The following is a 15005-nucleotide window of genomic DNA, read 5'->3' on the forward strand; positions in this document are numbered from 1 at the left end:
AAAAGGAAGATACATACTACTTATAAAAATAAGGGTAAATATTGGCTACTAATGAAGGTACCGAACTAATGAGCTAGAAATCATAGGTGTAAGTTTTATCGACTCAATCTAAACACATAGATGTGTTCAACATTGCTAAGGATCGAGCCTTGGATCGTGCTTTTCTGATGTAAAAATGTAATCTTTTTGAGTTATGAAATTTTGACACATTGTGGGCCATTAATTTTTAAATCCCTTTAAAAAACTAATTACTTATCATAATTACATGATTCAAAACAAGTTTTATATTAAACAAACCATGTATAGATCACATCCATAGCATTTGATTTGCAAAAAAATATGACATTTTTGTAAGAAAAAAAGTGATTTCTAACTCATTAGTTTCGTACCTTCATTAGTAGCCAATATTTACCCTAAAAAATAAGGAACAAACCACTCACCAACTTACATATATTATAATAACGGGGGCTCCTCTTGTCTGGTAGGAGTAGCTAGTGCACGTCACCTTGTGTTGGGATGTTGCAAGTTCAAATCCCAATGGTATCTTTGTATAACTGGTAGGAGTCTGCCTGACCCCAGTTTGCCTTTCAAAAAAAACTTACATATATTATGAATTTAAACTTTTTCCCTAGCTCTGATTCACTACAAGTTAATCTTTCTTTTTTATCTCCTTATTAGAACCAAAATTATTGTATCAACAAAGGATTATGGAGAAAACAATTGCAAGTGGTGAGGATTGACTTAGCACCCTACCTGACTTTCTCACCCAACATATCTTAGGTCTTCTTCCCATGAAAGATGTGCGTAGGGGGGCGGGGCGGGGCGCGCGGGATCCACTTGTCTGGTAAGAGCAGTTAGTGCATGTCACCTTGTGTTGGGATGTTGCAAGTTCTAAACCCAATGGTACGGTCATTTAACTGAATTGCAGGAGCTCAATTGGTTAATAATGTTTCTCATGTACAATTGTTAGAAGTCTATACATTTATTATTTTGGTACCTACTCAATGGCTGTTATTAATCTTTTCTGTCTTTCTAATATGAAAGAGCAATACAAGTTATTTATGGCCATATTTGATGTTCACGGTCCATGGGCACTTGGTTCATCTGATCCTAACATTCCACAATTCACCAGACCAGACTGGTTTGTGGCTGTTACATATTGAGAAGAAGTGATTGTCTTGAAGGTTTAATCGTTCAGTTACTATGTGATTAAATTCAGTTTTTGTTATTCTAATTCACACTCTTTAATATTTCATTTCTTTTTTTTTTCAGGTAGGCAAGTTGAGGTTAGGCAGATTCCGACCAACACAGAAGTAGAAAAGAAGAACCAAAATTACAAGGAAGCTGTGGTGGGAAACCTGTTACAAGGTTATGTTGTTAGTCCTGTTTGGTGAGACTATATTATCGTGTTCTCTAGGGGCACGTTTGACTGCGGGTCGCGCAAGACAAAAAAAATGCCTCTTTTTAACAAACGGACACAGTGAACGCGTGGAAGGCTGTCCACTGCATCCAAAAAAGGGCATTATTTTCGTTCCACCCCTGTTATGAAAAGAACAGAGACGAGAAACAAATAAAAAAATGCATTGTCTCTCTCTCTCTCTCTCTCTCTCTCTCTCATGTGCAACGACGGTTATCGCTATCCTCACAATTGATCCCAATTATCGTGCAAGTGGACAACTGTTACATTTGTGTTGTAGCAACTGCCATTATCCTCTAATTATCGGGTAGCCTTGTCACTATCGCAGATAACGTACCATCCTTCTTACTGTTGTAAATTCTTTGTAACTTTTCCCTTTTATACAGGAGTTAGTTTAGCTTTATAACATATATACAAGGACCACACCTACTTGATATGAATGAGATAATAGAATTTCTCTCTTGTCATCATGTCATTTGTCATCACATCTCTCTTAATATGATATAAGAGCCAGTGAGATAATGACATTTTCGAGCGACCTTTCTATCATGGTGGATGCAGGTGCTCGATCAATTCACTGTAGTGGATCGGGGGGGCATGAAGCAGAATCAACTATCGGTGAGTCAAATAATAATTCATTTTTTTTACATCATTCGGATAACCCAGGACAAATATTGGTCATCAGCCCTCTCACAGGTGATAACTATGCGTTATGGAGTCGTACCATGATGGTAGCCCTGTCATCCAAAAATAAAATGAGCTCCATTGATGACTCACTTGTAAAATCGAACATGTCTTCACCCACATTTGCTCAATGGATCAAATGCAACAACATGGTTCTCTCATGGGTATTGAATTCATTATCAAAGGATTTGATGAACTGTGTGATTTATGGAGAAACGACAACCTAGGTATGAAAAGAACCTCATGAACGTTTCTCTAAAACCAATGGACCATGATTTTTTTAGATTCATCACTCCATTATGACCCTTCATTAAGAAAATCTCTCTATCTTCAATTATTATATAAAGATGAAAATTCTATGGGATGAGTTGTCAACACAACTGGCTATCCCTACATGTGTTTGTGGAGCTTCCAAATCTCTCTCGGATTTACTTCAAGAAGAGATACTTAAAAAATTTTAATGGGTCTCAATGAATCTTATGCTCCCATAAGGAGTCAATTTTTAATCATGAATCTATTGTCAACTGTTAATAAAACCTACAACTTGTTGTTGCAAGAAGAAAGACAGAAAGAACTTAGAATAATGCCAATAGTAAAAAATAATATGGTTGTTGCTATGGATCATGGTGGGTGGCAAAATCGATTCCCACCAAACAATCTTTGCTTCAAGAGTAAAGGGCAAAGAGAATGACTGAAATGTGATCATTGTGGAAAGTTGGGGCACACTAAAGATCGTTGCTATCACATTCATAGGTTTCCAACAAAACCCACCAACTTTAATAATCGTGTTGGGACCTCAAATGGGGAAAGTAGTCACTCTCAAACTTTTGCAGTGCAAGTTCAATCTGAGCCAGCACTTTCGACCAACAGCCTTGCCCCTCAACTCACCATGGACCAATAGAACAAATTCTTATTTCTCATATCAGAATGTAAAGAACCAATGGTGAACATAACAAGTAATCACTTTGCCAACGTAATTCATTCATTTTCTAGTGTGGGAATTCTTGAATCTAGAGCTAGCAATTATATGTGCCGTTCACTAAATACACTCTCTTTAGTCCAACCCCATTGTTCACAACCCGTTAGACTTTCAAATGATACACTTTCTTATGTGACCCATATTAAAAAAACCATCATTTCTCCAGACATTGCACTAGATCATGTTTTCCACGTACCATCCTTTAAATTTAATTTAATATCCGTTAGTAAACTTACTGAATCTTTAAATTGTGAGGTTCATTTCTTTTCTACTCATTGTGAAATCCAGGACCATCGATCGAAGATGATGATTGGTCTAGGTAAAGTGCACACAAGACTATACTACCTAGAGATGGAGCCGGGTTATACTGTTTGAACCTCCACTGACCAAATGAAATCCTTCGACCTATGGCATTGGCGATTAGGACATCCATCATTTCAGCGCTAGAGACATTTATCTCAAGATAATGAGATGATTTCTTCTAACAATTGCCAATGCAATATATGCCCATTAACAAAACAAACTCATTTACCCTTTTCTGATAGTGACTCACGTTCTTCTTATGTTTTTTATTTAATTCATGCCGATATTTGGGGAGGATATCCCATTCCTTCTATTACTGGAGCACATTATTTTCTCACCATTATGGATGATTTTTCACGTGCCACTTGGTTATTTTTGATGCATTTCAAATCTCATGCTAAGGAATTACTTCAGACCTTTATTAATACGATTAAAGTGCAATTTAACTCACAAGTTAAATGCATTAGGTCTGATAATGGTTCTGAGTTTTTTTCTCATGGTATGCAAAATTTTCTTTCCACCAATGATATTTTGTAACATCATTCTTGTGTTTCAACACCCCAACAAAATAGAGTAGTTGAACGCAAACATAAACACCTACTAAAAGTTGCAAGAGCCTTAAGATTTCAAGCAAATTTACCTATCAAAATTTGGGGTGAATGTATTATCATGATAACTTATTTAATAAACAGATTACCCATTTTAGGATTGGATAAAGAATTTTGTAAAATGTTGTATGTGATGCTATACAAATCTAAACCAAAATATCAACATTTAAAAGTTTTTTGTTGTTTGTGTTTTGCACACAATATCAATTATAAACACAAATTTGATGCTCGTACACGCAAGTGTATTTTCCTTGGATATCCTTATGGACAAAAGGGATACAAAGTTTTTGATCTTGATAAACAAGTAGTCTTTGTAAGTCATGATGTCATATTTCATGAGAAGGTATTTTCCTTTCATTCACATATTGAGAAAACCCTTAATGATCATGTTTTACCCCTTCTTATTTTAGATGACCAATACCAAGATCCAAAAACCATCTCATCCAATCCAATTAATCCTGCACATCTTGAAAACTTACCTGAAACAACACCCCTCCCAGTTCCTATGGATCCACCGGATCGATGCAGAAGATCTACCAAGACCAAAACCAAACCCGTGTACCTAAATGACTACCAATGTTCACATGCTGCACTTTACACATACATATCTGACTCTAAGATAACAAAATCCTCTTTTTCACTTACACACTACCTGTCTTTTTCTCAATTTTCTAAACATATAGCTTTCTTGGTTACTATATCTTCTCATAATGAATAAACAAATTACCACACTGCCATGAAAGATAAGAAATGGTGTGAGGCCATAAGAGTTAAGGTCAAGGTGTTGGAAGAAAACAATACTTGGACCCTTACTATCTTGTTCCCGATAAAGAAGGTGATAGAAAATAAGTGGGTTTTTAAAATCAAGTATAATTCTCATGGCTCCATTGAAAGGTACAAGGTACATTTAGTGGCAAAGGAGTACACACAACAAGAAGGTCTAAACTACCATGATACCTTTGCCCCAGTTGCCAAACTTGTTACAATGAGGTGCTTATTATGAGTCGTAGTCATTTCTAATTAGCCCTTATACCAATTAAACATAAACAATGCCTTCTTACATGGGGACCTGGAGGAAGAAATATACATGAAGCTACCACCCAAATATACCACAATGGGGGAGAAACTGGTTTGTCGCCTCAACAAGTCTCTTTATGGAGTTAAGCAGGCGTCCCACCAATGGTTCGCCAAGTTCTCTGAAGCCCTCAAGCATGCAGGTTTCAAGCAATCTTTGGTTGACTATTCCTTATTTTCTTTAATAATGGAAACCAAAAGAATATTTGTTATTGTCTATGTGGATGATGTCATTGTTACTGGGAATGATAATTTTCTCATATCTAAAGTAAAGGCCCTACTTCATGAGCAATTTCACATTAAAGACCTAGGAAAATTAAAATATTTCATCAGCATTGAGGTTACTCGCTCTCGACACGAAATATTTTTGAACCAAAGAAAATACGCTTTGGATCTGTTGAAAGATGTCAGGTATCTTGGATTTAAACCCAGTGACATTTCGATGGAGCAACACTTAAAGTTGGCTTATACTTGCGAAATACTTAAAGATCCAACTTCGTACCGACGGCTTATGGGAAGGCTCATATATTTAACTATTACACAACCTGACATCACATATTTTGTTCATATTCTTAGCCAATTTATGCATGAACCTCAACAACTTCATTGGGATGCAGTCATGAAGCTGCTCAAAAGAAAACTCCAAAAAAAGAATTCTATTATGTGCTAACAACCCTATGCACCTTTCCTGCTATACAGATTCAGATTGGCTTGGTTGTCCTATTACAAAGCATTCCACAACTAGATATTGCACTTTCTTGGGGGACAATCCTATTTCTTGAAAAACCAAGAAACAACACATTGTGTCTCATTCATCTGCTGAAGCCGAATATAGATCCATGGCCATGGTCATCAGTGAAATCATTTGGTTAAGATATTTACTACGTGATCTTGGTTTTTCCCCTAATGCACCTGTCACTCTATATTGCGACAATCAGTTTGCTTTACACGGTGTAGCAAATCCAGTATTTCATGAGCATACCAAACACATTGAGCTTGATTATCATTTTACTAGAGAAAAACTTCAGCAATGCGTTATTACTACTCAGTTCATCCCTAGCAAAGATCAACGTGCTGACATCTTCACCAAGGCACTTGGTCGAGATCAACTTTGCTATTTACTTGGCAAGTTGGGCTTGATTGATCCTCAAGCGCTAACTTGAGGGGGAGTGTTAAACGTTGTTGGACTCATTCCACTTATCATGGACGATTATCGCTATCCTCGTAGTCGATCCCAACAGTTACTACATTTGTGGAGTCGATCCCAATTATCGTGCTATCCTCACAGTCAATCCCAATTATCGTGCAAGCGGGCAGTTGCTACATTTGTGTTGTAGCAATTGCCATTATCCTCTAATTATCGAGTAGCCTTATCACTATCGCAGATAACATAACATCCTTTTTACTATTGTAACTTTTTTGTAACTTTTTCCTTTTATATAGGAGTTAGTTTAGCTTTGTAACATATATATACAAGGAACAAACCTACTTGATATGAATGAGGTAATCGAATTTCTCTCTTATCATAGTGTCATTTTCATCACGTCTCTTTTAGTAGTTATGGACTCTGCCATAGTTTCCTGCCACTGGAGAGGTCCAAGTTTGGAAATTCTTGGCTCGAGCACAGTCGGGCATGCTTGCCTTGAAGATGTAGCGTTTGGCCATGATCAAGGCCGTGTGAGTGTCGTTCCCGTTGGAGTCACATGGCGATCGAAACTCCACCATTTGGTTCATCTCCTCAGCCATCGCCCTCGTACCTGTTGTAGAAGAAGCGAGCATCGACGATCATGCAGTTGCAAGCGGAGGCGGGGAACCTGTAGCCGACGATCACTAAAGCTCAGTCCATTTAGCAATATCCCCATGTTTGTCCTAGTTATCTGCACATCGTTATCAAACAATGGATATTTGAAATGCAACATTCGAGTATGCTCCAAACAAACGTTGAACTTGTTGAAGAAGGAACACAACCAGTATTCTGTTATATTTTTGTTGTTCATTTGGTTCAATCCTGAACAAACCATCAAACAGGCCCTAGATGTCTTTGTTCCACCTTTACTGTAGCACAACCCAAAGCTTGTTACCAAGTTACATATATTTCTGAAAGAAACCAAGTTACATAACTTACTATTGTGTATGATGCTATGTTTGTTCAACGTGTGACCAAGCTTAACATTTCAGATAAAAAAAAGTTAGCAAAATACCTGGTGCTTTAAAGAATGCTCTGTCTACGTTCATTGCATTTTTGCTGATGTCGACCCATATCTTTCTATCTAGATGTGATCGAGATTTGGTGCATTGAAAACCTAATATCATCTGCTTTAACTTATCTTTTAAATCTTTTAATTGCAAAACCAAATTCAATGATTATATACCTTAATGTGAATGATTCAACTACCCGTCAATGCAAACCCAAGCTCGAGCCCGAGCTCGGGCTCAAATTAAAATGGATTCGGTTAGGGTTATTCAAATCTTTGGACTCAATTACAAATGAGGTGCATTCGGACCTGCTAAACAATATGGGTTTTGCATTGCACTTATATACACCAACTCAATCTCCAGAGCAAATTAAAATAAACTGCCTTTGCTCTGATTTGAAGATTGAAATAAATGTTTTGAAAATATTTTAAAAAGTTTCCGTAACTGTATTGTTGTATAACTGGTAAGGGTCTGCCTAACCAAATAAATTGATTGGCGTTATAGATTTTTAATATGCATCCTTCTAAAATGGGTTCACACTTCACACTGATTGTAGTTAAATTGATTGATCGATGCTTGTGTGTATAAGTTCGATGTTTATTATGGGCAGGTTTTCAAGAATCATATATATATATATATATATAACCTTATGGGTTTTATACACAAATTTTGTTATATGCATTGAGTCTTGGACTCTTGGCTGATTCATGCACTAATTCGTTAAATTTGATTTGATGGGCATTAAACCAAAATTTCTGATTAGAACTATAGTCTGCAGTTCTATTTAGATTGGATTTATCAGGCTTCTACCTATTTGTGGTTTCCTGGTTTAAATTAAATTTGTGGTGTTTCAAGTGTCATATTTGTTTGAGATTTAGTTTAATTAAACTTGAATTTTAAGGCTTGATGCTTTCCTCTGTATTCATTACGGGTGTTAATGCTATTAGAAAAAGGAAATCTGATTTGTTTCACTGTTCTGAAATTTAGATTGTGACTGCGAAGCTGTGTGTGATACTTATTGTCTGGATTATTTTAAGAAATGAGCATGATTAGTTTATATGCGCTGACACTAAAGTTGTTTAGTAAACCCTACTGTAATTTACGGGAATTCGATTGCAAGGGACGTTCATGGTTCACTTTGGGTCTCTTTTTTTGGCATTCCAGTTTCATTAATGATTTGTGTTCTTAACTCTCCATCCTTTGCTGTTAATAATGGTTTTTTTAAAGTGTTCTAAAATGATTCCTATACTTTTATGATGGAGGTATATTTGCATGTTCTTTGCTTCATTAATGACCATCACAAGCTATGATCATGATAATTATGATGACGATGATGATTCTTTGTATAATTTGGAGCATGAATCGTCTAGTGGTGTTGGGAAGAAGAACAATGCAAGAAAGGGCAAGAGGTCTTCTGATTGTCCATATGAGTTTGATGACAGAAAAAAAAATTTGATGAGAAAGATGAAGAAGAATATAACTTGGATGACTACTATTCTGAAGATGACCAAGATGATGAACCATCTGGCATAATTAAAACAATAGTGTTATGGTGCCATGTATTGAAACAAAAGAAGAGTGGGCAAGGAAAGCAAGGTGGAACCCAAGTTTTTATGTGCAGGCACTGCAAAACTATTTATCATGGGTCATATACTTGAGTTTTTGCACATCTCATGGGATCTCCAAAGGGATAAAGTGTTGGGATTGCCTTTTGCCCTGTAGTTGCAAAAAATGCAGAATTGGCAAGAAAAATTAAGAGGCAAGTTCACCGAGTGGAGGTTTCATCAAGTACATTTGAGTTAAGGAGATCAAAAATTGATAAACCGAAGACACCTATTAGTATGACTACATCATCTAGTGGAAGCCGAAAAACAATTTATATTCGTGATACCTTTAAAAAGATAGAAAGAAATGATGTAGATCACAAAATTATCAAATTTTTGTGTACAAATGGCATACCTTTCAATGTGCTTTGATCACCATATTGGAAAGAGATGATATCTGCAGTTAGTAAAGTGCCAGGATATAAATCCCCATCATATGAAAAAATGTGAACAACGTTGTTTGACAGTGAGAAAGAGTGTGTTCATAGAAAGTTAAATGAATTTCGAGAAAAGTTTGAGGAGTTTGGAGTTTTTATTGTCTCCGACGGTTGGACAAATATCAAGAACAAACACTTGATAAATATACTTGCATCAAACTGTTTTGGCTCAATGTTCTTATATGCAAACAATTTTTCTAATGTGCAACAGTCAGCTGCAAACATTGTCGAGTTTTTGAAGACGGGATTTAAACTTGTGGGGCCTTCTAATGTAGTGCAAGTGATTACAGACAATGCAACAAATTGCAAGTTAGCAGGTGAAGAATCAAAACAAACATATAAGTATATTTTTTAGTCACCTTGTGTTGTGCACACACTTAATTTGATCTTTAAGGATTTGGCACATGAGTTTCATTGGTTGGGAGAAACATATTTTCAGAGCAAAGAAATTGTGAAGTATATCACAAATCATTCAAAATCACTAGCAATCTTTAGAAGCAATGGAAAATTAGAGCTAATAAAGATTACAAGAACATGGTTTGCTTCATATTATACTACTTTGAAGAGCTTGCTTGATGTGAGAAAGAGCTTGAGGCTCATAGTAATTTCAGATAGATGGAGCGAGTGGAAGCAATCATGCATGGATGAAACTATGAAAAAAAATGCTCTTACAACAGAAACAATTTTTCTTGATGAAGAATATTAGGATTCTGTACGTTTAGCATTATCGATTACAAAACCTATATATAAGATGATTAAATTTTGTGATAAAAAGGCCCTATAAATGGTGAAGTGTATGAAGGCATGGACAACATGTTGGGGAAAATCAAAGACAATTTAAAAGGAGAAACAAATTTATATGAAAAGATTCATCAGATTGTCTCAAATAGATGGGATAGAATGAATGTGCCTCTCCATAGTCTAGCCCACATGCTTACTCCAAAATATTACGAGTCGGAGTATCTCAAGATCCCAGCAACAGGAGGGGTCAAACGAGTTTCTCCTGGTAAAATTTTTTTCTATCTATTTAATAAAGTTTAATGATTTAATTATTTTATTATTTTATTTGCATTTTCTTATAATAGTTATTAAACAAATTTTTTTGCAGAAAAGGATAATGATATCTTAGATGGTGCAATGCTCGCGCTTGAAGTCATATATGCTGGAAATGAAGAGCTATCTACACTTTATAGGTCACAATTTGTGGCTTTTGCATCAAGAAGTGAAAGATTTAGCCGAAATGCAACAAGAATAACTGATTCGTCATTTGGTTTTTCTATAGACATACTAAAGACATATTCCAGTCCTTCCAGGATTAGAGCTAAAGGGATTCACATTTTCCATACAGGAAAGTTGGTCCCATTTAGCTTGTCTGTTTTCGCTAATTCGGAGGCACAGACACGACTAACCATTTTATACTAAACAATTTTAATTTAATTTATTTATGGCAAGTTAGCACAAAAGAACAATAAAAAATAAAAGGAAGATCTTGTGAGACTAAACAGATTTCTTTATTTTAAATAGACCTAATCTGGGTCTTAAACAGAATTTAAACAAGTTTTTTTTTAATTTAACAAGTGCAAGGGTTTTTTTTGAAAATTAAAAATTATTTCGAGTATTAAATGGGAAATATAATTATTTTTATTATTTTTTCAGAAATTTTAAAGTCCTAGACCCTTTTTAGCAAATACTTTTGAAAATATATGCGGGTTATAAAATATTTTATTTTAACCCTCTTTTTAAAATACATAAAACATCCAGGGACAAAGGGGTCTTTTTACCCCTTGGGCTATTTAAGCCCCAAATAGGTTGAAACTATCTCAAAAGGGCGTCAAAATTTCTCTCTCTTCTTCGTCGGAGCTCCAAAAAAATGGGAAATAGATTTTTTTGGCCAATCTTCGGCTGTGATAGCCCGACTCTATAGTTGGGTTTGATGTTTTCGTTGCAGGCTCCCTCTGACATAGGTCTGAGGCCTCTTTCTACGACAGAACTTCCTTGGAAGATGAAACGACCAAAAAAAAATTCGGCCGTTCTCTGGCGACGATGGGCCAACTTCCTATTTGGGTTTGTTTTCCTTGACGCAGGCTTTCCCTGTGCTCAAACCCGAGGCCAAACCGATTTTCTCGGTGCTTTGGGGTTTTTCCCTTTCTCTGTTTTTTGTTTTTCCGATTCTGTGTTTGTGATTTTCTTTTTCAGTCAGGGAGCAATAGTAAAACAGGCGAAAGGCCTTTTACCTCTAATAAATCGGTGCTGCCGAAAAGAATGGCAGGTGATCGATGTCTTTTCGATGACAAAACCTATATATTATTTTTTTTTCTTCTGTTTGTCTCTTTGTTTTTCCTCCTTTTTGTTTTCTTTTGGTGTATAAAGACGAACAAGTAAGTATCAACTTTGTTTTCTGGTTTGATTTTCAAAGATAGACAGTATATAAAAACAGACAGGTCTTTGTTTTTCTGGTTGGAGTTTTCAGAGGCAGGCAAAATAAATAGAGGTCTCTGCTTTCCCGGTTGGGGTTTTCAGAGACAGGCAAAATAAACAAAGGTTTCTGTTTTCTCGGTTGGGGTTTTCAGAGGTAGGCAAAAAATAAACAGAGGTCTTTGTTTTAAAGACAAAAAATGGGAAGCTTAGAGATCAGTAAGAAGAGCAATAGCTCTTACCTTTCCCTTCTTCATTTTTGTGTTTGTTTCTTTTTTGCAGGTTGAAGGCCGCAGTTGTTGATTAGCGTCCTCGAACCTTAGCTCTGATACTACTGTTGAGGTGCTGCAACGAAAGGTCCTCCGGTGGTGGCGGCAACAGAGAGGTTGAGGTGCGGCAACAGAGAGTGAAGAGGGAAAAGAAAGAGCAGAGGATATTTGAAGCTTGGAGGTTTGCTTCAAAGGCTTAACGGTGTGCTGGCATATCACCATAGGGGTCGAGTCCAGTGTTTATATGGCCTTCGGATTCCCTCTGTCGGCTAAACAAACGGTTGAGAGAATATTGATGAGTCTAATGTATTTGATAAACTAGAGTTTGAAATTTAAATAAAAAAGGTTGAGTTGTAAAACGAACTTAGCTTATCCATGAGCGAACTTACTCATGCAGTGCATGGCCACACCTAACAACATTTATCACCCGTATTTATCTACCACTGTTCATTTAATATTGGATTAATGTTGATTATGCAGTCAAAATTCATCTTACAGAGAGAGAGATCTGCCATATATTAAGGAATACATATTAAGGTCAAGTGGGGAAATGAGTTTCTTAGCAGTTTTCAAATCTTAGCACCACCAGACTTACGGTTTTTGTTTTTATTTTTGTTTTTTTATTTGATTGGATACCTAGTCATGCTGGCTTACTTTCAGTCGCCTCTGTGGCACCCCCTCATCCTTCAGGGAGTCACCTTGTATCGGCTTACATAGAGAGTGACACATTTGGGATTTGAACCTTGACCATCCCTCTAGAGGCCTAGGGCCCTTACTACTACACCACTTTTTTGCATGGTGGTCCAGTAGGACGGGCAACATTTTTGTAGAGGAGAGGTAGATTTTTTTCAGTGCCTCTCTTGTATGCATGTGGTGCAACACAACGTTGATGCAAGCAATGGTGCAGTCTGGCTCTAGTGGGTGAAAAGGAGTTGCCTGGTCTGCGCACACACTAGTGGCTTGCAGAGTTGGGAACTTTCTTCGAAAGAGAGTGCCCACCAACTGTTCGATGTGAGTCCAGATTCAAGAATAGGTTAGACACGCTTGCCAACTGTTTGTTTAAAGTCCCAAGCGAAGAGGGCATTTTTCTCATGGTACGCTTCATTTATTGCTAATTCCCAATTGCTGTCTTTAAGATTTTGCCTTTGCTACAGCCTACGGATTTGCTGTTTGAATCCCATTACCATGGTGATTTCTCTCTCTTTTGTGGAGTCGAATTTGATAGTTCTACTTAGTGAGACTTTGTTTCCCTTTTTGCAGATTGTTGCTCAGCTCCCCCCGCTTGGTAGCGCCTCCTTCAATGAACAGTAGTTTATTTAAACTTTTCAAATGGTTGAAACTCAAAACCTCCACCAAATTTAGTCCTCACCGCCAGCATTTCTCTGTTTGAATTTATTCTAGATACATGAAGCGTCAAGTGGGATGATCATGGTGAGGAAGAGAGTGTGCTTACTGCCCCTTGCTCTTGCTAGATTTCCAGCCTTACTGTCATCTTCTTCTTTAGCTTGCCCTTCCAATTCCAAGCTTGATTTCAGAATTCTTGCCTTCTCCTCCTTTCCCTCCTCTTTGCCACCATCATCATCACCAATTGGCTCCCCTGCTCATGTTCAAAAACTCATTTCCTCTCAGGATGATCCTCTACTTGCAAAGGAGATATTTGATCTCGCTTCCCGCCAACCTGGTTTCCGCCACTCATACTCTGCCTTCCACACCCTCATCCTCAAGCTCGGTCGGTCGAACCATTTCTCCCTCATGGATTCCCTCCTCCTCCGTCTCAAGTCTGAGAGCTACCCGGTCACTCCAGGCCTGTTCGTTGACATCATCGAGATCTATGCTGATTCTAAAATGCTCGATCTCGCTGTAAAAACCTTCCTCAGGATGCCTGAATTCAACTGCAAGCCACTGACCAAGAACTTCAATTCCCTCCTCCGAGTTCTCGTCGATCACAATCAGATCGGGGTGGCATACTCACTCTTTCAGAACTCTGACAGTGTTGGTGTTTCACCTAACACACAAACCTTCAACATCCTCATCAAGGCCTTCTGCTTCAACAACAAATTGAGCATTGCATACTCTCTGTTCAATCACATCTTCAAGAGGGACTTGATTCCTGATGCCGAATCTTATCGGATTCTGATGCAAGGATTGTGCAGGAAGAGCCAAGTTAACACCGCGGTTGATCTGTTGGAGGACATGCTGAACAGGGGTTTCGTCCCCGAAACGTTGACGTACACCAGCCTACTTAACAGCTTGTGCAGGAAGCAGAAGCTCAGGGAGGCCTACAAGCTTCTTTACAGGATGAAGGTGAAGGGATGCAACCCAGATATCCTGCATTACAACATCGTGATCGTGGGGTTCTGCAAGGAGCGAAGAGCTTCGGAGCCACAAAAGGTTCTTGATCAGATGCTTGCAAATGGGTGCATTCCAAATGTGGTTTCTTATTGGACTCTGATCAATGGCCTCTGTGAGCAGAGGATGCTTGACGAGGCGAAGGCTTATATGGAGAGGATGGTATCCCTGGGACTCGAGCCGCATTGCTCTGCGTTTCACTCTTTGATTCTTGGGTACTGCCAGTGGTGCCGAATTGAGGAGGCTTGTGGTGTTGTGGAGTTGATGCTGAAGGGTGGTTTTGTTCCTCATGCTGACCGTTGGGAGGCAGTTGTGCCAAGGATCTGTGACTATGATGATAGTGGCAGGATTGAAGAGGTTATGGAGACGACAATGAAGGGGAATGCACAATGCGACCGTCGACTTTGACAGTATGCTTTGTTATCCCTTTCTCTCCATTTGTCACATGGATATGACTGCAGATACCTAAATACAATAATTTTTGTGAAGTTTTTAATATGACTTGTATATAAAAGGATAGGGAATGGCAGTCAATGGAGTATGCATGTGACATAGCTCTCCATTTGATTTTATCAGTTCAGTATTTGAAAGAGCTATGAGTTATTTTGATGTAATTTGTCTGTATTTTGTTCTTCTCTTCAGCATGAGTGAACTCAGAGATTTGAATTTT

General features: G+C 37.6%; 1 protein-coding gene across 1 annotated transcript; it reads left to right on the forward strand.

Moving 5' to 3' along the window:
• Window positions 1–13331: 13331 nt before the first annotated feature.
• LOC149834119 (uncharacterized) lies at window positions 13332–14743 on the forward strand. The gene has a single exon (XM_090009284.1). The coding sequence runs from the start codon at window positions 13409–13411 to the stop codon at window positions 14741–14743; it is 1335 nt and encodes a 444-aa protein (XP_089865410.1). The 5' UTR covers window positions 13332–13408.
• Window positions 14744–15005: the final 262 nt, after the last annotated feature.

This window comes from Nuphar pumila, chromosome 6 (assembly GCF_984573655.1).
Source record: "Nuphar pumila chromosome 6, dmNupPumi1.hap1.1, whole genome shotgun sequence".
NCBI lineage: Eukaryota > Viridiplantae > Streptophyta > Magnoliopsida > Nymphaeales > Nymphaeaceae > Nuphar > Nuphar pumila.

Bases quoted from the DNA above. Each gene is read 5' to 3' on its own strand.
- LOC149834119 (XM_090009284.1), top strand. From the start codon at position 13,409: ATGATCATGGTGAGGAAGAGAGTGTGCTTACTGCCCCTTGCTCTTGCT.